General features: G+C 37.7%; 1 protein-coding gene across 1 annotated transcript; it reads left to right on the top strand.

Annotated features, from left to right (window-relative positions):
- The first annotated feature begins 6,349 nt into the window (after window positions 1-6,349).
- On the top strand, window positions 6,350-18,891 carry SPCS3 (signal peptidase complex subunit 3). The gene is made up of 5 exons (XM_010384072.2): window positions 6,350-6,634; window positions 8,558-8,631; window positions 10,618-10,694; window positions 13,814-13,929; window positions 14,853-18,891. Exons 1-5 carry the CDS (start codon window positions 6,492-6,494, stop codon window positions 14,983-14,985), a joined length of 543 nt encoding a protein of 180 aa, XP_010382374.1. The 5' UTR covers window positions 6,350-6,491; the 3' UTR covers window positions 14,986-18,891.
- The last annotated feature ends 3,268 nt before the right edge of the window (window positions 18,892-22,159 follow it).

Below are 22,159 nucleotides of genomic sequence, written 5' to 3'. Positions count from 1 at the left end.
CAGAGAAGCTGAATATCAACTGCTAAAACTATTCAAAGAATCCCAGTAACTTTTGGATGTCCTTGATTGTCTAGAGAATATGGAAAGGCTTCTTGTCCATTTTCCTTGGGAGGGTGAGGTATAGATTCTCAGAAACCAATGATCTCTGGTATCCTATCTGGTTCTGCTCTTAAGGAAGTTCAATAAATAATTCTGACATGTGCACGTGGGTCAGGCAGCTACGAATATATGAGCTAACTGCTCAAGCAAGCTCAGGGTCAAGTGCCTACAGGTGGGCTAGAAACATGGTTCAACAGCTAGTTTCAAATAGCAAGTCTGAGAAAGGAGGGCCTGAGATGGGAATGAAGAACCAGAGTGAAAAGCCAAGATGCAAAAGAGTGACAGTGATGGGAGAACAAAAGTAAGGAAGAGAAGCTGCTTGGAGAAATACTATACTTAGAGGTCTGTGGCGGACAATGGGCTTTTTATAAGGTCTCTATGGTCTACTGAGTGAATAAAATAGTTCTGTTTGAATGAATCTGAGCTGAGTAGGCAAACTTAATATTAAAAAAAGGAAAATCAATGAAGAAAATATACTGTAATAAAAATTAAAATATATTCTTAAATTTTCTTATGTGCCATGGGAATCATTCTTTAAAAAGCTTTCAACAGAAATAAAATGACCTGAAAGCAACGTTTTTAAACTACTGCAACAGGCCTGAGATACCTATCCTTAGAAAGACCTGTAAGCAAGGTTGGCCCTTGGCTGGTGTCTGGGAACGTGACTGGTAAACAGTTACCCACACTTTCCTAAGCGATAAGACTGGTTTACTGTGACTAACTGTCCACAATGTGATTTATGCCAAACACCTTCACACAATGTCCCAGGTTTCCTTCTGGGAGTCTGGAATTTGGGTACATGCTAGTGAAAAACTGGTTTTCCTTCTGAACTTTTTTTTTTTCATCTTTAAAGAGATTCACAAACAGCACTCCTGGAATTATCACATTGGAATAGTCTACTTACCAGTCTCGAGTGATTATAAATCCTTCAATTAACCAAGCAAGTATCTTCAAAACAACAACCATAACAAAAACCTACAGCAATAACTTCTGGCCTGGTCTACAAACTGGCAGTCTCATCCCTCTCAAAGAAATTACTTATTTACTGAGCGCCTACATGGTTATGACACTCAACTGATCTAAAATCCTCAAAACTTCGTTAGTGTCTCCTGAATTATGATCAAACTTATTAGCCTGGCACTCAAGCCTTTTACAATTTGTCCTTGGCCTACATACTCAATTTAGCTTTACACTTTACCATTTTACCCATTTACACTTCAACTGTTTGTTGCCTGTGTGTGACATGTATGCTTTCCATGAGAATTCTTTCAAAAATATCATGATCTATGATTTCAAGGCATCTCAATTCAATAAGAATTATTTTGCCCATCTACTGTGTGCAAGGCTCAGTGTCCTGGGCACTGAAAGGGATAGAAAAATGAACAAGACTAGATCCCCACTCTCTATGCTGGACAATATAATTCATAGTCGTTTTCTGAAAACCACGAGTCCTTAATGTGCTAGATCTATAACATGCTCCATTGCAGGAACTTCCTTGGGGAGCTTGGTGCTTTGTGGACTCTTTGGATATTACCAATAACACCATATGTAATTAGAACGCTTTTACTGGCTGGGTGCAGTGCCTTACGCCTGTAATCCCAGCACTTTGGGAGGCCTTGGTGGGCGGATCACCTGAGGTCAGGAGTTCAAGACCAGCCTGGTCAATAAGTTGAAACTCTGTCTCCACAAAAAATACAAAAAAATAGCTGGGCGTGGTGGCAGGCGCCTGTAATCCCAGCTACTTGGGAGGCTGAGGCAGGAGAATCGCTTGAACCCGGGAGGCGGAGGTTGCAGTAAGGCAAGATCGCACCATTGCACTCCAGCCCGGGCAACAAGAGTGAAATTCTGTCTCAAAAAAAATAAGGCTTTTATTATATCTTTTAAGTTTACCCCCTTTTTAAACAGCATTATCTGTCCATGTGCACACAGCTTTATTTAAAGATTTTCTCATAAAGTGATTTGTTGTTCTTACCTCTTCCTAGCTTGATGTTACAGTGAGAGAAGACAGACAGACCCTCTCATATTGTTTTATACTGAGAAAAGGACAGAGAAGTGAAACTAAAGGCAGGTAGCCTGGCGCCTAGGGACCAAACCCAAAACCAAGGAACCAGACTGAAACCAGGCCTGGGCCTGCCTGGCCTAAGCCTGGTAGTTAAAGATTGACCCCTGACCGCACTGTAAAACTTCCCGGTCTGTTCTCACTCTGACCACCGGTGCACGCAGCCCCTGTCACATACTCTCTGCTTGCCCAATCAATCACTACACTCTCACGTGGACTCCCTTAGAGTTGTGAGCCCTTAAAAGGGGCAGGAATTGCTCACTTGGAGAGCTCGGCTCTTGAGACAGGAGTCTTGCTGACCCTCCCGGCCAAATAAACTCCTTCCTTCTTTAAGCGGCTCATTCTGCTACAACAGAAGAATAATTATTTGCAAATATGAAGATCAAAACTTTACATTTATTCTAGGTTTCTTTCTATCCTTCGGAAATACCGTTAGGCATGTCTTCCCCAACTGGTCACTATTTACTCAAGTGCTGACAAAGCATGCCGATTGCTGCCCCCATTACTGCCATTAGGTTCTGAGTTGAAATCATTAAAGAGTACAAGACATTTAGTTTACAAATGCTATGTATTAATTTAAGGACTGTAATACTATTTAAGATAAACAACAGCCTCAGTTTCCTTCAGTACACCCTCAGTGTTTGACTAGTAGTATTTGCATCAAAAAGCATTAAAAATAAAATAACACGTTACAATGTTGAAGACTATCGTTCATAATAAAAATGTACCTATTATTAATACTTGCTTACCAAATAATATATCAACAATTTTTGTAAAGGAGAAACTATAGGAGATGTGAGAATAAACAGACAAAACACATTAATATTGGAGATTTTTAACAGATCTCTCAGAATCCAAGAAAATGAAGATAACTAATATTATTACAGATGTGAAAGACATAAATAACATAATCAATAAGGCAGATCTCATAGATATCTATCAAAGTCTATATACTATTAAGAGGAAATACCTTCTTTCAAGTTGCATGTTGAATTTTTACAAAAGTGACATTTTAGGCCACAAAGAAGACCTCAATAATCCAAAGAATAGAAATATACAAACAGCATTCTCTGCCTACATAATTTAAAATCAAACATTACTTTAAGGCAATCAAAAGTAAAAAGGGTACTTTCTCTTGGAAATTCATAGTCAGAAATTTTAGGATACAGCTAAAGCAGTTACCATAACAATAAGCAAGAAAAATATAACAACTAAATATCCAATTTCCAAAGCTAATAAACAAAAAAAGTGGAATGAAAAAAGTTGATAATGTTAAAAACAAAAATGAGTTAGAAAACAGAACAGTAGCGTTAATTAGTAAATGCAGAAGTTAAAAACCAACAAAGAAAAAATACTAATTAAAACAATAAATGAAAAAGGTAGAAAGCACAAGTATACATAGAATTAACAACAAAAATAGAAGAATAGACTCCCTTGGGAATTTCTACCAACTTTTTAAATACCAGATCCAAATGCTACTTAAAATATCCCAGTGCATAGAAAACTAAGGAAAACTTATTTTCTTTTTTATATTAGAAATATATATTTTCTAATTTGAGTGTAATATTACAATCAAAAAAGAAAAACACATCAGTTTCACTATGAATTTTGATGACAAAAACTAAAAAACAACAACAACAAAAAACAAAATTAACAAAGAAAGACCAAGAGCATATTAAAAATGGATTCATTATGACCAAGTGGAATTTATTCCAGGAATGCTTAGTGGGTCAATATTATAAAATCTATTCATATAACCCATTAAATAAGTAGAGGAAAAAATTATATTACCACCTTTAAAGATAGGGAAAATGCATCTGAAAACAATTTAGCACTTGCTTATATTTTTTTAAAATTTCCCAATAAAATAGGAATAGATATTTCCTATCAATATGCAATATATATTATATAATGATACATGTATACACACACACACACACACACACACAAATTTCCATCTCAAAGCCAACATCTTACTTGATGGAGAAATGAAAGAAAATTTCCTGCTCAAATCAGGAACAAAAAGACATCAGTTGTCCCTGTCTGACGGAATATCATGTTGGAAATATTAGCAACTGAAATGAATAAACAATTGGAAATATAATTGGAAAGGAAAAGGCAAAATGATATCTAATGTAGGTGATATGATTAAATGTCTAGAAAATCTAAAGAAACGTTTGGAAAAATACAACAGAGTAAGAAAATTCCCTATCCCATCCTTATCCTGCTCTTTTTGTGGACTTTTATGTGTTTTTAGCACTACCAGTAAGTCAAGTTAAAAACTATGGTGTCATAATAATAATACTAATTTCATTTGTGTGTTCACAATCTGCATTCACTCTATGTTTTGCAGACCCCCACTCTTATTTAGGCAGTTGCTAAGTTACATGGAGTTTGTTTCTGATATGGCCCTCCTATCAGTCTTTCTTTTGGGGTCCAATCACTCACTCTCCACATATAGCTAGTAAATGGTTGTCTGTGTAGTGATGCTTGTTTTATATGTAATTTCTCTGATATAACTTCTTGACCTGGTTTTCTACCATAACTTACCTTTCCAGTCTTATTTCTGCCTACGCTTTTATACATGCATTGTTTATCAGGACCAGCCTTCTGAGTATCTCTTAGATATACCCGTACTTGCAGTTCAACAACAAGAATTATTTCCCTAAAACATGCTACAATAATAACGTGTATTGTTGAGGCTTTGTGTTAAATAACTTGCACACTGCGTTGTCCCACATTACCACAGCTGTGATTCCTTCCTCCTTTGCTATGCAACTGCCCATATTTTTTTTTTTACATTTCAGATTTCTGTTTTTATTGTATTAACTCTACCTGATTATATACTTTGAGTGTAGAAAGTGATCAGTACAATCTCTGTATCACTTGCAGTATAGATGGCATTCAATACAAATTTTTTTTTTTTAATAGACTGTGCCAGCCTGGAAGTTAAAAACTAAGATTTTAAACGCAACTAAGGATCTCTCTTTAGTCTCCATTTTATCGATTTTTCATTAGTTGGCTCTAATCCATTTGAGCAGGGAGTTTGCCTTATTAGTGCTGTATTCTCAAGACTTACAACTATTCTTGGTACACGGTAGGCACTTAGTAATAATCCTACCTGTATGGCTATACAAAAATTAATTGAATGGTAATGAATAATGCAAAGAAGCGAAAGCTTAACAAGAGACAACATAAGCCAGTATGAAGATCAGATCTTCACAATTTTCTGGTTTGTTCCTGATGACATTCTAGGACAGATGTTTTTGTTTTGGTTTATGGACTGAAATTTTTTAAAAAAATTTATTTCAGCAGACGCTCTGAATCCATTTTTATAAAAATCCTTAGCTGTGAAAGGAACAAAGGTTTTGGCAGATAGTATTATCAGAGTCAGGATTGGCTCGGTTTGAACCCTAATGTCCTTCAGGATATTGAAAATGTGATAAAATAAATGCATTATTTATTAATGACCTAACGAAATTCAAATACATTATGCTGTATAGCAATTCCGCAGCCATTATCTCCTTTGCTCCTAAGAACCCAGGAGGTTATCCATTTATTTATCAGAAATCACCATGTTAAAATGCAAATACTTAGGATTGGTAGCGTCAACCCTTATCTTCTACAACATCTTTAGCTATCCATAGAAAGCAAAGCATTAATAGGAATTGGACTGACGTTGGAGATGGAAATACTGTTGCACGTGACAGCTGTAAGGACTTGGGCGGCCAATTCCCCACTCCCCATTCCTTCCCATATCCTCCAAAAAAAGCTCATGTCCTAACTTTGACCAGGTTTGACAAAGAAGGGAGAGGCAGAGGCGTTTTTTAAACTGCTGCTTCCAAACGTCACCCGTCAAGACAGATTCTAAACCACCTTAACTTGCTGCCGGTTTCAACTGAAAATAAATGGTACATAGTAATCAAGAAGTCGCTGTCCCAGACCTTTGACCAAAAAACCGAAAAACGACAGCGAACGACCCGTTCCCGATTCTCTGAACCGAGGAGTAGAAGCTGTTTAGGAGGGGGTGGGTCTTCCACGACAAACCCCGCCCCTCCCTCCCTCGTCGCTGATTGGTGGCGGCGTTAGGCCGCGACGGAGGGGCGGGCTCGCGGCTGGGTCGCTCCCTTTCCGCGCGGTCCCGTGCGCGCTGTGGGTGTGTCTCGGAAAGCGGGCGCGCGCGCGCTCGCGTCGGAGGACCGGAAAGGAGGCGGGGCCGCCGCTGCGCGGATCGCGCGCTCCGCAGACGGCGCGGATCGCAGGGAGCCGGTCCGCCGCCGGAACGGGAGCGTGAGTGTGCGTGTGGAGCCGGGGCTCGTGGGAGACGGTCGCGATGAACACGGTGTTGTCGCGGGCGAACTCGCTGTTCGCCTTCTCGCTGAGCGTGATGGCGGCGCTCACCTTCGGCTGCTTCATCACCACCGCCTTCAAAGACAGGAGCGTCCCGGTGCGGCTGCACGTCTCGCGGATCATGCTGTGAGTGCGGCCGAGGCCGGGCCGGCGGTGCAGAACGCCGGGACCGGGCCGGGGCGGAAGCCGAAGCCGGGCCGCCGCGCCGGGGCTGCCGTGCTGGGGCCGCAGGCAGGGCGTCCGGGTCGCCCTCCTGAGCGGCCGTTCGCCCCCGAGGGCGGTCGTCAGGGGTGGACGTCGCGGGCTTTTCCAGCGTCCCCTCGGAACTTGCACCCCTCCACAGTAAATTCCCGGGCTTGCTCTTAAATTTTAATTTTGAGCGTTCCTCAGGTCGGTGCCTCCACTTGCTTCCTGTTCCTCACTTCCCTCCACCCACGCCTGGCCAATGAGGGAGCAACACAACAGCAGAGCCGGCGCCGCCGCCCTCCAGGCTGGCGCCTCCCGCGCGTCCGGGGCCGCTCGTGGTCCGCACGCGAGGCCCGCCAGGCGCTGCCGCCACGCTCTGGGTCGGGCTTCCGTGGGGTTTCCCGCCGGCTCTGAAGGCCACAGGACGGGGTTATCTTTGTGTCATTCATCACCCGAGTTTGCCCTGTTTGACATTCTCTTTAGAGTTGTTGCCTTTGCATCTTCAGAAGGCAGTAAACACTTGCAACTGCTTTGAAGTTGGCCAGAGATATTGGACACTGAGAGAATTAAGCGTCTTAGCCATCTGATACAGCGGGATTTTTGTTTCGTTGGGTTTCTTTTCTTTTTTTTTTCCTTTTTCTTTTTTTTCTTTTGGCCAACCACTTGAAGAAATCTGCGAAAACGCCAAAAAATGCAATTCGAAATGACAGGGCCATTTCTCTATTGCCTATTTTGTCCTTGATTTTATTCTCTGGCACTTTTGTCTTTATTCGCCGTATTTTTTCCCCTCTTGTTCTCATACCCTTCTCTATTCCATCTTCCAACAAGTTCTTTAACCTTAGTGTATTTCTTTGTCAGAATCGCCAAGAAGCCAGTCATCAAATAGCCAGCCTTCTCCCCGACCTTTTTTTTTTTTTAAATTACTGTACTGATGTTAGGTATTGTTCGAATAGACCTGGGGTGGAAATCAGCACTGCCACTGTCAGCCCTGTGAGGTTAGAAGAGCTTGGTGCATATTAAACACTGAACAGATGTTAGCTGTTGTCTTGGGCAAGTTTCTTACCATTCTGGGACTTAATTTCCTTTTAAGATGGAAGTAATACCTAATTGGTAGGTTGTGAGAATTATTTGAAATGTGAAAAATATTATCAGTGGGTCTGACCCGTAGTAAACAGTAAATAGCAGCTGGTTACAGCAGTATCCCCTTAATGGGGTAGGTATACGTTCCAAGACCCCCAGTGGATGCCTGAAACCGCGGATAGCACCAAATCCTATGTATACTTGGTTTTTTCCTATGATAAAACTTACAAATTAAGCACAGTAAGGGATTAACAATAACATAATAGAACAACTGTAACAGTATACTTAATAAAAGTTATGTGAATATGATCTCTTTCCCTTTCTCTCAAAATAACTTATTTTACTGGACTCACCTATTTTCACACTGGGTTGACCGCGGATAATTGAAACCGGAAAGTGAAAGCTCGGATAAGGGGGTGATTACTGTATCATCCCTTAATATGTCATCTGTTAGTATTCCATATCACCTTGTAGTCATGTGTAGTTTCTTCTACCCATTATGCACAATTGCTTTACATCAAGTATTTACTATTCTTTTTAGCAGTTTTTATCTCCCTCTGAGTTTTGTTAGGGATTCTCTTAAGTTACATGCAATTAGCTGAAGACTGACTTTCATATTGGATTAGAATGTTTCTCCTGTTTTCACACTTACAAGTTTCTCTGGTGTTTACTTGTTTCTTTGTGGGATTGCTGTTTCACCTGTGCACACACCTGTATTCTTTAAGAAGTTACGTGAATTTTGTATGTTCTGTTGGATGGTAAAACTTTTATCTTTACTTCTAGAAAAAATGTAGAAGATTTCACTGGACCTAGAGAAAGAAGTGATCTGGGATTTATCACATTTGATATAACTGCTGATATCCTTTAAGAAAATATTTTATTTTTCTATAGTTTTATAATGAGATATATGTTGTTTAATGATTTGGATGACTATCTCATTGAATCAGCCAAACCTTGGAAATTCTGTGCCTTTTTCATCAGTAAAATAATGTTAATACTTCCCCATCACACTTTGAGAAAACTTCATAGATTCATGAGTAGTTGTGTGAACGTACTTTAAATTCTTATTGTGTGAACGAACATACTTTAAATTCTTAACGGAAACATTAAATTGATTGAAAGCTACGTAAGGAAGTTTGAATCTGTTTTTTAGAAAGAAAAAAAATTAGATCATTTGGATAAGAAGGAAAAATATTACCGGTGCTCAACCTGCCTATAGATATTTCATGTACAGTTTCAAATAATATATCCATATTTTATTATAGCAGAGAGAAACATATGTTTAAAAAGTGAATTACGTCTGTTATGATTTGAAAGGATCATATCAAAATTATTGGTAAACTGGTTGCTTTTTGCCATCAACTCTTTTTATAAGGAATTTTATAAAAGAAAATATTAGCAATTACAAGAGTTTCTTTGGTGGTGATATTTAAATGTTTTCTCTTGACGTCGAATTTCTGTCTTTTGACAACTCGGATCATTTTGACCAGGCTAGTCTTTTTTAGGGTCTTAGGTTAATGTCTTGGCAATGTTATGTACCATTTCTAGCCTGATCTCACCTGCCTTTTTAATACCCCATGATTTAAATGGTTGTGGAGATTGAACAGTCAGAACTTGTGTGAAAGTACCTGTCTGAACAGTTAAAGCTGATCATATACTTGGGGAATTTATCTAATTTGCCTTTCTATGACCATGAAATTTACTTTCAGCTTAAGTTTTAACAATTGTCAGATTTAGAAATAGGCTAAGAATTAGTTCTGTAGGTACCTTTTTAGGAAATAGAGTGTACCATCGGAAGAGTCTTATGCTAAATTTCATGTGTATTTTTAAGTCTGTGTGATTTTTAAAAATCTGCTCAAGGGAATTTAGGTCTACTGTGAGAGTAGTAATTTTGTGTATCCAGAGAAGTATGGTGAAATTTCCTGATATCTATGATATTTATATATTACCAATCTCATTATTTGTAGTTTCTTCAGATTTTCTTAATGCTGCTGCTACTACTACTTGAAATTGTACTTGTTCTTGTAAACAGCAGTCCTAGACTTAGTTCTAAAGGAGTGATTCTTAGTGGTTACACATACTTAATAATGGAATGCAACAAATGTGTTACTAACAGTGTGGAAACTCATATAGTAAAATGAGTTAACAATTAACATAATACTTAAAAATCCAAATATTAACTCCGCTTATTTCTTGGTATTAGCACCAGTCTTGTTAATTCTGGTGACGTTCTTGTCCTCTTTGGGAAACTGAATTGAGCCACATTGGTGTCATTTGCATCTTTGAGAGACATTTTAATGTCTACTTGCATGTGACCAAAAGTGACATGTACAATTTATTATACTTGGTTAATTATTGAGCCTTGTTTATGTTTGCATATTGTTAAATTTAAATAGTGGTGATTGTTTATACTTTAGAGCACCAGTGGAATTGTATTTGCTTGAAATATCAAGTGCTCTTTTTTTTTTTTTTTTTTTAAACTTAGTTGATGTTACAGAAAACCAAATTTTGGATTTGTTCTTTTCTTACTAGTCAAAGTATCTCAGCCGGTAATCCTTGGAGGAGTATGGGAGGATGCCAGTAGTCTCATACTGATGTTTTTTTGTTTTGGAATAAGGTGGATTTCACAATGTATTTATCTTCTGCATATTTTTGTTTTGGAATAAGGTAGATTTCACAATGTATTTATCTTCTGCATAAATTAGTGGCACATTATGTTTCTGGGCCACCTCTCTCTTTTCTACTTCAGTATTACTGTTTTGGATAAACAACCTAAGAATAATTAAGATCTATTTAAAAGTGATATACTGCTCATAAATTTATATTTTCCTTAATTTACTTACATCTAGAGAATATATTTGATTGGAATGTTAAGCAGTTGTTTCTTTATTTATCAGCAGAATATTCAACAAAAAATAATGTAAGTATATCTAATTAGAAGTATTTTAATAGCTATTTAAAGCCTTATTCTTTATGAAAGAATATACATTTTATGTATTTAAAATACCTGACCTGAGTTACCTAGCAAAAAATCACAAGCCTGTGGAGGTAACTCTGTTATAAAAACGTTAGCTCTTTTGGGAACCTCTTTTTGTTTTTGTTTTTCTGTTTGTTCTATATAGCTCTATAGCATTGGGGTCTCCAGAATGGGGTCCATGCAAAGAAATATATGTATGTAAGGAAAACAGTTAGAAGCTTCTATTAATATATTAAGCAATTTAAAGTAAAAACAGTTACGCTTTACTAATACTTGCTATATGAACTGATGTTAATACTCGTATTCAGCCCTTAAGTCAGATAAATGGGCACATGCCTTCTACAATATGCAGGCATTCTGGAGGAAAGGAGGAATTCTGCAGGTGAAGAAGTTCACCATGTTACCTAGCATTTATTCATTTGTTTTCAGCATGTTGCAAAATATTGCAGTATATGCAATACGTAAGTGGATTCTATTATCTAATTTTAGCTAATTATTTCAAAATGGAAAAGTGGCTTTAAAAGATTTCTGCAAAGAAATCACAGATTGAAGATGATGCTAATAATCCATACATATGTAAACAGCAGGAAAATGGTGGCGCTCATACTTGTATTCTTCTTCTGAGCTGCTGTGTCACACTGAAGGATAAAAAAACACAAAGACAACCTAAATAGATCTGATAAGTTGGCTGAGACCCTGTCAATGATATTAACTAATAATAGTGCATATGTATTACCTACATAATTTATAACAACACGTATTTTGAGGATTTGTGATCCAAAAACTATTAGAGACCACTTTCCATAGTAAGATCAGAAAGATATTGCTGAACTATCAACTAGGAAATGGAGCGGGTAGCCGGTAGTATTGCCACTCAGCTGTTTACTCTTTTTTTTTTTTTTTGAGACGAAGTCCCGCTCTTGTAGCCCAGGCTGGAGTGCAGTGGCGCCATTGATCTCGGCTCACTGCAGCTTCCGCCTCCTGGATTCAAGCAGTTCTCCTGCCTCAGCCTACCAAGTAGCCAGGATTACAGGCGCCTGCCGCCATGCACAGCTAATTTTTGTATTTTAGTACAGATAGGGTTTCACCATGTTGGCCAGGCTTTTCTTGAACTCCTAACCTCAGGTCATCCGCATGCCTCGTCCTTCCAAAGTGCTGGGATTACAGGCATGAGCTACCGCGCCCGACTGTTGTTTACTCTTTAAGCTAAAATATTCTTTCTCCACAGCTACAGTTAGAGAGCTGCATGGTGACTTACTTGAATCAACAGAATTTGAGACCTGTGATTATAATTCTCATTATGAAGATACATAATCAAAAGCTGTCAAGATTGTTAATAATTTTTTAACCTTCTGAGATTATTTTAAAATCCATCTTAGTACCAGATTGTTAATAATTTTTTAACCTTCTGAGATTATTTTAAAATCCATCTTAGTACCAGATACCTTTCTTTAAAAAAAAAACATAGTGTGAACTGTTTTGTTAGTCTTATTAAGCCATATAGCTACAATTAATTAATATCCCTACCTATTGAGAACAGTTTGCCTTTGTTTTGGGGTTGTATGGGATTCATTAATCTGAGTATCTGAGTACTTAAACTGTTTTGTTTTTGTCTTGTTTTGTTTTGTTTTGTTTTGTTTTGTTTTGACACGGAGTTTCACTCTTGTTGCCCAGGCTGGAGTACGGTAGTATGATCTTGGCTCACTGCAACCTCCGTCTCCTGGGTTCAAGTGATTCCCCTGCCTCAGCCCCCCAAGTAGCTGGGATTACAGGCACCCGCCACCTTGCTAATAACTTTCAATCATAAACTAATAGTTTTAATAGGTTTTGATATAATTAATAGCTTTTAATTATAAAACTTACTATGAATTATAATTTGTGATTTAAAAAACTAGTTCAGGCCAGGTGCAGTGGCTCACACCTGTAATCCCAGCACTTTGGGAGGCTGAGGCAGGGGGACCACCTGAGGTCAGGAGTTTGAGACCAGCCTGGCCAACATGGTGAAACCCCGTCTCTACTAAAAATACAAAAAATTAGCCGGGTGTGGTGGTGCGTGCCTGTAATCCCAGCTACTCGGGAGGCTGAGGCAGGAGAATCACGTGAACCTGGGAGGTGGAGGTTACAGTGAGCTGAGATTGTGCCATTGCACTCCAGCCTTGGTGACAGAGCAAGACTCTGTCTCAAAACAAAACAAAAAACAAAAAAAAAAAAAAAAAAAAAAAAAAAGAACTGCTCCACATTTCTTTTTAATTAATGTAGTCATAATACACTGAGTAATTGGCCTTACAAGCTAATAGATGCTAACTTAATAAGAACAAATTCCTTGGGATTTAGTAGTGGCCACAAAGTTTTTTTATTCCATTTCATACTTTTAATTTTCTAAACGGAACTTGTTTGTAATATGTTGAAAGAGTGGCTTAAAAGAATTGTCTGACCTCTAGAATTTTGCCTTGATGAGACAACAATGCATGTATTTTTTTTAATTAAAGGGAAAAAAGATCTTTAAAAGACTTCTTTTTTTAGTGATTTCTTCAAGATTTTGTAAAGAAATCTTGGAGAAGATTTCTTATAAATTTTCATGACATAATTAATCAGCAGTAAACTGTGTTAGCAGTGTGATGGAACAGGGATTGGCTCCATTTTCCTGGCACCGTTTAGGATCCATGCTGAGCTGGAGGGTCTTAGAAATTTTACAGGGAAAAGTGATTTAACAGAAGACTTCCCTTCTAGGAATTTAATTCATCTGTTCCTCCAAAGGCCTCACTTTTTGGAGATCTTAAAGTTCAAAAACCTTGCATTAAGTTGTGAAGGCCCTAAGTAATACAGTTGAGGTAGCCGAAGGAATGAATGCCCTCAGGGAATTACCATTCTTCTCTCCAAGAAAACTTTGTTCCTTTTTGTATCTGTCTCTTTGCTATTATTTGTATGCATTAAGATTCCAGCAAGCTCCTCAAAGTTGAATTCATTAACATGTCAAACTATTTGCTTACTAATAATTTTAATTTGAAGTGATAAGATGGTATTTCTGATGAGTTATCTCATTAATTTTCATTTCAATATAGGCTCTGAACCAAGTTGTCCTGTGGGACAAGATTGTTCTGAGAGGTGATAATCCGAAGCTGCTGCTGAAAGATATGAAAACAAAATATTTTTTCTTTGACGATGGAAATGGTCTCAAGTGAGCAATTCTTGGTCATTTTTTTACATTTAATAAGAGTTGAAAAAGAGAGAAAGATATATTTTTATTTTAAAGAAAAATACTTGAGAGTAAAAGGAGAAAAATTGGGAGAGAAGTATTTATGCATATCTGAACTGAAAAATTGGGTGGAAATGCAAAGTGGGATCTAAGATGCGCAATTCTCTTGCAGTTTGTGAAATGTCATAGTCAAACTAATAAAGTTTCTATCTTAAGTGTACCAGGAATATGGGCTTGTTCAGATGTGGTAGGGCTGTGGTTGTCAAATTAAAGGGCTCCTTTCTGAGTGTGAGTCGGGAAACCTTAGAAGCAGCGTGTTGGGTCTAGGAGTTGATAATAGTTAAGAGAAGTGCTATTGGTTCTCCAAACGTGACTTCTCTAAAGCTCAGTTTACTCGGAGTGACTGATCTCTCAGGTTATTTTTACCTCTTAGACTCTAGTGGTAAACGTTGGAAATAATTTTAGAAGAAAGCTATTTTGACCAAGCCAAACCTCTGTATTTGCAATGAAAATTTCAGAACATGAGAATTTTGTTAAGGTTTGTCCATCTAGGTAATTCACAAGAGTTAGGCTTCAAATCATTGCTCTGATTCTTAGCTTGTCTCTTTTTACATTTCCTGTTTGAATCATTTAAACTTTTTGGTTGAGAGTTCTATTAACGGCAGCTGTGAGTTTCTATGGGTCATCCTGGGACATCAGTAAATGTAGTCCCGGTGTCTTCTAGCATTGTCCTTGGATTTTAAGTGACATGAGAAAATAGTTCTTTTTGCAGATTAGCATATTAGGATTTCTGTTAGGAATAGATGGTTATAAATAAAGTATTTAACATCTCAGTGTTTGACTTAAAAATTTTTTTTGATCTACTAGTGTTTCTGATGACTTGTGTTTATTCTGTCTTTTTATAGGGGAAACAGGAATGTCACTTTGACCCTGTCTTGGAACGTCGTACCAAATGCTGGAATTCTACCTCTTGTGACAGGATCAGGACACGTATCTGTCCCATTTCCAGATACATATGAAATAACGAAGAGTTATTAAATTATTCTGAATTTGAAACAACATATTTTTATACTTAATGAATTGTATCTCATTAATCTCTTCCCTTACGTCTTCATTTATTGTTGGTTTGGTTTTTTTTGTTTGTTTTTTTATTTGGTATAAGAACTAGTATCAGAAGGCCTGTTTGAAGGGAAAGGTTAATGGGCTACCTAATGTTACAAACAAAACAAAAACACAAGGCTGCCGCAGTGGAGTATTACAAGAATAAGAACTACGTAAAATGGATTTGTAAAAAATACATATTTGAAGTATTCCCTGTATTTCCATTATTCTCTATGGAATATAAAGTGAGCATGAAGGGTAGTTAAAACTTTCAGGTGCCTGTAGAGTCGTAACAACTCTGTATTTTATGCCTTTTGCATTCACGCAAGTTCATGTTGGATGTGATTTAAAAGTAGACATTCTCTTTTATCTCTTTTAGGATATGTTCGATTATTGGAAAATTAATATGGTTATTTGTTAGAAGTCTGGTTTATAAAAAAGTGATGGAATTTTATTCCATTTGTCTTAGGAAGGCCCATAATACTTGTTTTTCTTACATGTGACTAGCAACTTTCTCCACTTAAAGACTAAATACCTCTTTATATGCTGTAAATTATTCTAATTCATTTTAAAATCTTTTAGGTAAACCAAATGTGTGTCTTCAGTACTTTCTCTAAAAACGTTCCTTTATAGCTTTGTACTTTTTTTTAGCGTTGCCATTGAAAGTTAAAATGTTTGCATGGTTTACCCTCTGAGTTACGTTTCTTCTAGGGAGCATGCCTACTGTCACTAAGCGAATTATTTACTACTTTTTGTAGGTCTACATTTTAATAATTATTGGGATAATAACTGTGGTATGCTTTCCATTTACAAACCACTCATAGACTTTATGTCATCCTCAATAATCTAATGAGGTAAGTAGTGTGTTAGCTCTTTGCAGATAAGAAACTGAAACCCAGAAGTTTATTGAATTGCTCCATGGTTACCTAGGGAGCAAGGAGTAGAGTTAAAACGTGAACTCAGATCTTCTAATTTTCTGAGCTCATCCTTTCTCTTATACCTCAGATTGCAGACTAATCAAATTTCACTTAAAACCTTCCTGATATTTTTGTCACCCTGGACACCCTTTCTATTCTAGAAAAGGTTTCCCATTTTATATGGAAGTGACTAATTTTCAAGCTGCCAACAACTTATGTCAAGGTAATATTTTATTCTCTGAATAAATTCATTTCACTTATATTAAAAGCATAAGGAAATCTACATGTTTGTAAAAATAACTTAGAAATTCAGTACATAATACATGATTGAATACATGATCGTATTTAACATTTTTTTTTTCTGCCGTGGATAAACAAACATCCCCAAAGTAGCAACTGCAAATCAGTTACCCTTAGAAAAGCAAGACCAAACACTGTAGTCACACTATTAGCAGTAACCAAAAAGGGCTAATATTTTCTACGAATTGGGCTAATATTTTCTAAGAATAGTTTAAATTATAAACATTTGTTAAATTTACTTTATGTGAAATACATCACTATTTAATTACATTAATTTTAACATCTGTTGTGTGGAGTCGTATAGTTCATGCAAAAGCCTGTGGGTATGGGTTTTTCAAATCAGCAGAAAGGTCAAAGACACCATGAATGCTAAGCTGCTTGGCTCTCAGCTTTTTCATTAAACTTTTTAGGGTCTTGGTTTCTTTATCTGTAAAGTGACAGAGTTAGACTAGTTAACTTTAATGGCAATCCTTTTACTCCACACAAGTCTATAAAATGTATCTGTTCAGCAAAGAGATTGAACAAAAAAAGCACGTTAGTAATATGAAGACAGGAAAAGGAGTGAAAGTCTAACACATAACTCATATTGATCTACTTTATTTCTGTTAGATTTTACACTCAGAAAATGTAACCTCATTTACTTTGTACAAAACTAGACATGGAAACTTAAAATGTGCAGGTGTCAAAGCTTAAAAATCAGGTGTGTCCTCTTTAAAGAAGGTATTCTCAATAAGCCTGCAGTCTTAACCAGACCTGGTACCAGGTTAACAGTTCGTTATACTTCTGTGATGAGTGGATCTGTTAGTCTGGTAGAGATTAGTGTTGAAATTTACTTGAATTACAATTTGACAAGCCCACTGTTTTTGGAGTTTGGTGAGGAAGAGAAGTAGAAATGCCCAACTAGCACAGCGTGGAGAAAGTTTTCTGTTGGCTTGACTAAGGGAAATTGCTCAGAACAAGAATGCTCCAACATGGGAATAAGGACCCTCAGTCTCAGGAACTCATTTTTGGGTGCAGTTTCTACATTTAAAAAATTGACTTGTGTTCAGTTTGATAACCGTTTCATTTGCTTTAGTCTCAGTGTTTTAGAGAAGTCTCATAATGTTCTACAAAGACACAAAGCTTCAGGCTTATACAAAACTGAGTATGATTAGAAATATCTGAGCCCAGAAATGATTCTGAGAAAAGAGAATGATTTTAAGACACTTATTTAAAAGTAATTATGGTTAGAAATGAATTAATTTAAAAATGTGCTCACATATCCCTTTCTCTAACAGTTTAACTAGGCAACCATCTGTATCAGTGTTTTTTTATTCCCCTAATGGATTACATTTGGTTTCTTTATTCTGAAAGGAAAATAACAAAAACTTCAGAAATTCCTAAGGGTGTAATGGGAAAGTGGGTTTTGAGTTTCCTTTCCTGAAATTATTTTATAGTTCTTTGGTGGGTCTTGTCAGCCAATTCATAGCTGGGCTTTAAGATTATCATCTTAGAGATGATAGATGGGCTTTTTGAAAGATTTCGTCTTAGAGATGAAAAGCTGGGCTTCTTCTCTAAGATGATAAGCTTAAAGCCCAGCTATTAATTGATAATGAACATTTTTCACTATTTTTTTTTTTTCTATCTGAAGCTTAGAGATCTAAAGCTTTGGATCTTTGGGGTATATGTCAATGGAGGTATTATTTTATAATACTTTGTATTGACATGAAGTGGGTTCATGGGGGAAGAACCATAAGCTGTGAACATTGGTAGCAAACAAACATATATTCATTTCAAAGCTTTCCTTGCTTTTAGCAGAGAGAAGCCTGTGTACCTTACATGTATGACTTTCAGTAGTTTAAAGAGATGTTTCAAAAAGTTATTGCATGTTTTTGATGCAATTTGGGAAATTGTTTACTTCACAATGTAGTCATTCATAAAAAAATTCATGAAAATACTGAATATATGTTTGAGGATTTTTCCTTTCTTTTTTTTTTTTTTTTTTCCCCGAGATGGAGGTTTGCTCTTACTCCCAGGCTAGAGTGAAATGGCGCAATCTTGGCTCACTGCAACCTCCACCCCCCAGGTTCAAGCGATTCTCCTGCCTCAGCCTCCGGAGTAGCTGGGATTACAGGCACCCGCCACCACGCCCGGCTAACTTTTGTATTTTCAGTAGAGACGGGATTTCGCTCTGTTGGCCAGGCTGGTCTCGAACTCCTGACCTCAAGTGATCCACCTGTGTCGGCTTCCCAAAGTGCTAGGATAACAGGTGTGAGCCACTGTGCCCAGCCGAAGATTTTTCTTAATTGCAATAAATATTCAGCATTTTTTCTAATGAAAATGAATTTTGTTTACGAGTAGAAGTATGCATTTTAAAAGACTTTCAGATTTATGCTTTTTGTGTGAAGCTGCTAAACTAAAAGTAAATGGAAGAAACCAAGTCTAGTAGGTTTTTTCTTTTTTTGGTGGGGGTGGGATGGGGGAGGTTAGCTACACTTAAAATATCTTCTCCAGAGACTGTATGCTCCTATACTAGACTGTAAGCTCTTTGAGGGCAGTCTGTCAGATTTATCTTTGTATCTTCCCCAGCGCCTAGCATAGTGCCTTGCACATAATAGGCACCCAATAAATATTGATGAAGAATGAAGGCGTTGTGTTTCTAATGTGACCAAACCATGGGGGTTCTTTGTCGTTAATACTGTCCTTTGTAAGTGCTATTTTTCTTTTTTTCGTTCTTGAGTTCCTAATGAGATTAGATCTTACCAAGTTCAGTTGGACAATTCAGTAAAGGTAAATGCTGCTCTTGATCTAGTTGCTGTAACCTGTGTTCTTTCTGACTTTTGCTGAGAGAGCCAAGTGATAGTGGCTAGTGATAAGATTGATACATAAATTGCTTTACTTTAAAATAACACTAGAAAACCCTACTGTAGACCTGACCCCCCGCCCCCCGCCCCTGGCAAAAAAAAAAAAAAAAAAAAACTCAGGATGCATGTTTAAAGTATAGCTCAGGAAGAAATGGGTTAAAACAAATAGCTGACTCTTTGAAAGGCCAGGGTGTTGGCTGATGCTCCACCAGCTTCTTGGGCACATTGGCTGGTTTGGCTCACTAAGGGAACATTTATTTACCAGTGAATTCAGGCAATCAAAACAGAAATACTCCCTCAAAACAACAGAAAATCATTGCATTTAGAGGGTAGGGTTTTTAACCTAAGTGTATGTTACCAGGAATGATCAAAGAGGTCAACTACATTTTACTTCGTTTTCTCCCAACCTGGGCAAGTGTATACCAGAACTTTCACTTTTTAAACGTTTTTCCTCATACTCCCTTGTCCTTTTCCCTCTCTCCCAGTGAAGTGTTAGCAAGAATTCTGAGTTCAGTAGATGGTTGCCTGATTAATGAGTTGCCATGGCCAAAAGAAAACTTAAACAATGTTAATAAGTGTACCTTTATATCCAAATAAACCTCAAGCCTGAAGGAGCTTTGAAGTATTCCCTTTCCATGTGCATAATTTATACACATTCCACTTGTGTATCTGTTGAGTATAGTTGGAAATAGGCACCTAAGAGTTGAGAAGTAAACGGACTGATTAGTACTATACTGTAGAAAAAGCCTCTGTGCATTTCTTCTGAAAGTTACCATGTTTGTGCTCCTAAGCCCTGTGCTTGCTTGTGAGTGGCTTGGAATGGCTGCAAGCTCCCTGGTGAGGGAGTACAAAGGGTGGGAAGGAATCTAACAGATGTGGGTGGGGAGGAAGTGGGTTCTGACATGCGCTGAGGAATCTGAAACAAATTTCATCTTAGAAGTCTGCTCAAGGTTGTGTGGGTCTCGCTCAAATTTATTTGAGAAGTCCATGGCTTGTCCAACTACTGCAGCCTCTGCTGCTGCTTTAAGAATCTCTAAGTGCTGTTAGTTCTCTGCACGTGCACCGACAACCAAGGATGACTAAAAGTCTAACTGGGAATCACACTTAATTGAGATTAAGAGAGAGATTGATTGCTACCTGACTCTTGCTCTCATCTCGACATTTGAAAGCCTGATGTAAGCACTCTGTTAACACCAAGTGCTATGATAGGTAACATCAAAATTTTGGTAGCATAAGAAAAAGTTTGGCTGGGCACGGTTGCTCACGCCTGTAATCCCAGCACTTTGGGAGTCTGAGGGGGGGGCAGATCATGAGGTCAGGAGTTCAAAACTAGCCTGGCCAACATGGTGAAATCCCGTCTACTAAAAATACAAAAATTAGCTGGGCATGGTGGCGTGTGCCTGTAATCCCAGCTACTGGGGAGGGTAAGGCAGGAGAATTGCTTGAATTGGAACCCAGAAAGCAGAGGTTGCAGTGAGCCAAGATAGCGCCACTGCACTCCAGCCTGGGCTACAGAGTGAGACTCCGTCTCAAAAGAAAACAAAAGTTTATTTCTTGTTTTTACAAGGAACCAATGTGGGTGTTGAGGCAGCTTTCCACATGGTGTGACTGAAGGACCCAGGTGTATTCCAGCTTGTGACTGCCATCCCAGGATTGACAAGACTTCACTTGAAGTTGGCAGTTTGGGGTTGAGGAAAAGAGTGGAGAAGGCCCACCTGCTTAATTAGCTTTGCCCAGAGTATCACACCACCAACTCGCATTCCAAGGGTGAAAACAAATTGTACGCCCCTGTGTAGATAAGCAAGGGGCATCTGGGAAGTACAATCTTTGGTTGGGTAATCACTTCTCAGAAACAACTGTGTGGTGGATGGGAAGCATAAATCTTTCTCGCATAGCTAGTCACTATCACTTTCTGTTTATACTCTCCAGCTTAAGCTGACCAGCCCCTGTTGTATCCCAGCAGGGAATACCAATTGATCATAGTCAACATTTTTTTTTTTTTTTGTATCTTGTCTGTAGTGCATTGAGGATTTTCTGAAGGTGAGCATATTAGATTTTAAAGGTTAGATTTTAAAGCGCTTACCAGGCATGAGTTACCTGATCTAATATCAGGCATGAGTTACCTGATCTAATATCTAGCCTAATCATCCAGTACTTAATTTTTTTTTCAGTTCCTGGAACATTATTTCCTTACTTTGCAGCAGCATTTATAGCTCTTGCTGCCCCTTGGGAATATATATATATATGTTTCATGTTTGTCAGTTTCATGAGCAAGAAAGCTATGTTTATCTTGTTCACTTTACTACAAGACACTACATATTTGCTGAGTAAATTGAATTAATAAAAAGCAAAAAATGAGTGTGATTAATAAATTTTAGTTATATTGGCTTACACAGGTGTTTTGTCTCATGTAAGACAGGCATTTCAGGACATTCCATGACAAATTTTCAGAGGATAAATGAACTGGGTTTTTACTGCAAAATGTTATCTCCTGGTAGTATCTCAGTGATAAATGTTTAACATTAATGGTAAAGGGAAGCATATGGAGTAATTTATATTTGAAAAGTATTAGGCTAAGGACAATCTTAAGTCCTTATGGATTAATGTCTTTTGCCATTTTTTACATTTGTAATGGACAAAAGGAAATGTGGAAAAGTTTATGAGATATTTGTATATAGTTTACTGAATAATATAAAGCATGTGCCTCTGTAACTACTACTCAGATCAGCAGTTGGAACGATACCATTACTGCATGCTTCCTCCCTATACTACTTCTGGATCACAACCTGTTACCTTTCCACTGTCTTCACTTTTGTATTAGCCATTTTCTTGCCTTGCTTGAAACTTTTACTACCTGTGTTGCATCCTATCAGCTTTACTGCCATCATGGACAATAGAAACATCTCAGTGGCTTACAAAAACAAATGTGTATTTCTTGCATCAATAGGGGCTTAGGATATACTCCTCACATCTCTTCATTCCAGATTCCAGGTTGAGAGAACAGTTCCTTTTGGGATGTCAAAGAGCAGTTAGAACTGTTGGGAACTCTTG

Source organism: Rhinopithecus roxellana, chromosome 2, assembly GCF_007565055.1.
Source record: "Rhinopithecus roxellana isolate Shanxi Qingling chromosome 2, ASM756505v1, whole genome shotgun sequence".
In the NCBI taxonomy this organism is placed as follows: Eukaryota; Metazoa; Chordata; class Mammalia; order Primates; family Cercopithecidae; genus Rhinopithecus; species Rhinopithecus roxellana.
This window is presented reverse-complemented; position numbering and strand designations above follow the sequence as displayed.

Coding starts and splice junctions, on each gene's coding strand:
- SPCS3 (XM_010384072.2), top strand. CDS start 6,492: ATGAACACGGTGTTGTCGCGGGCGAACTCGCTGTTCGCCTTCTCGCTG. Junction 10,695..13,813: donor AATATTCAACAAAAAATAAT/GTAAGTATATCT, acceptor ATTTCAATATAG/GCTCTGAACCAAGTTGTCCT. Junction 13,930..14,852: donor GACGATGGAAATGGTCTCAA/GTGAGCAATTCT, acceptor GTCTTTTTATAG/GGGAAACAGGAATGTCACTT.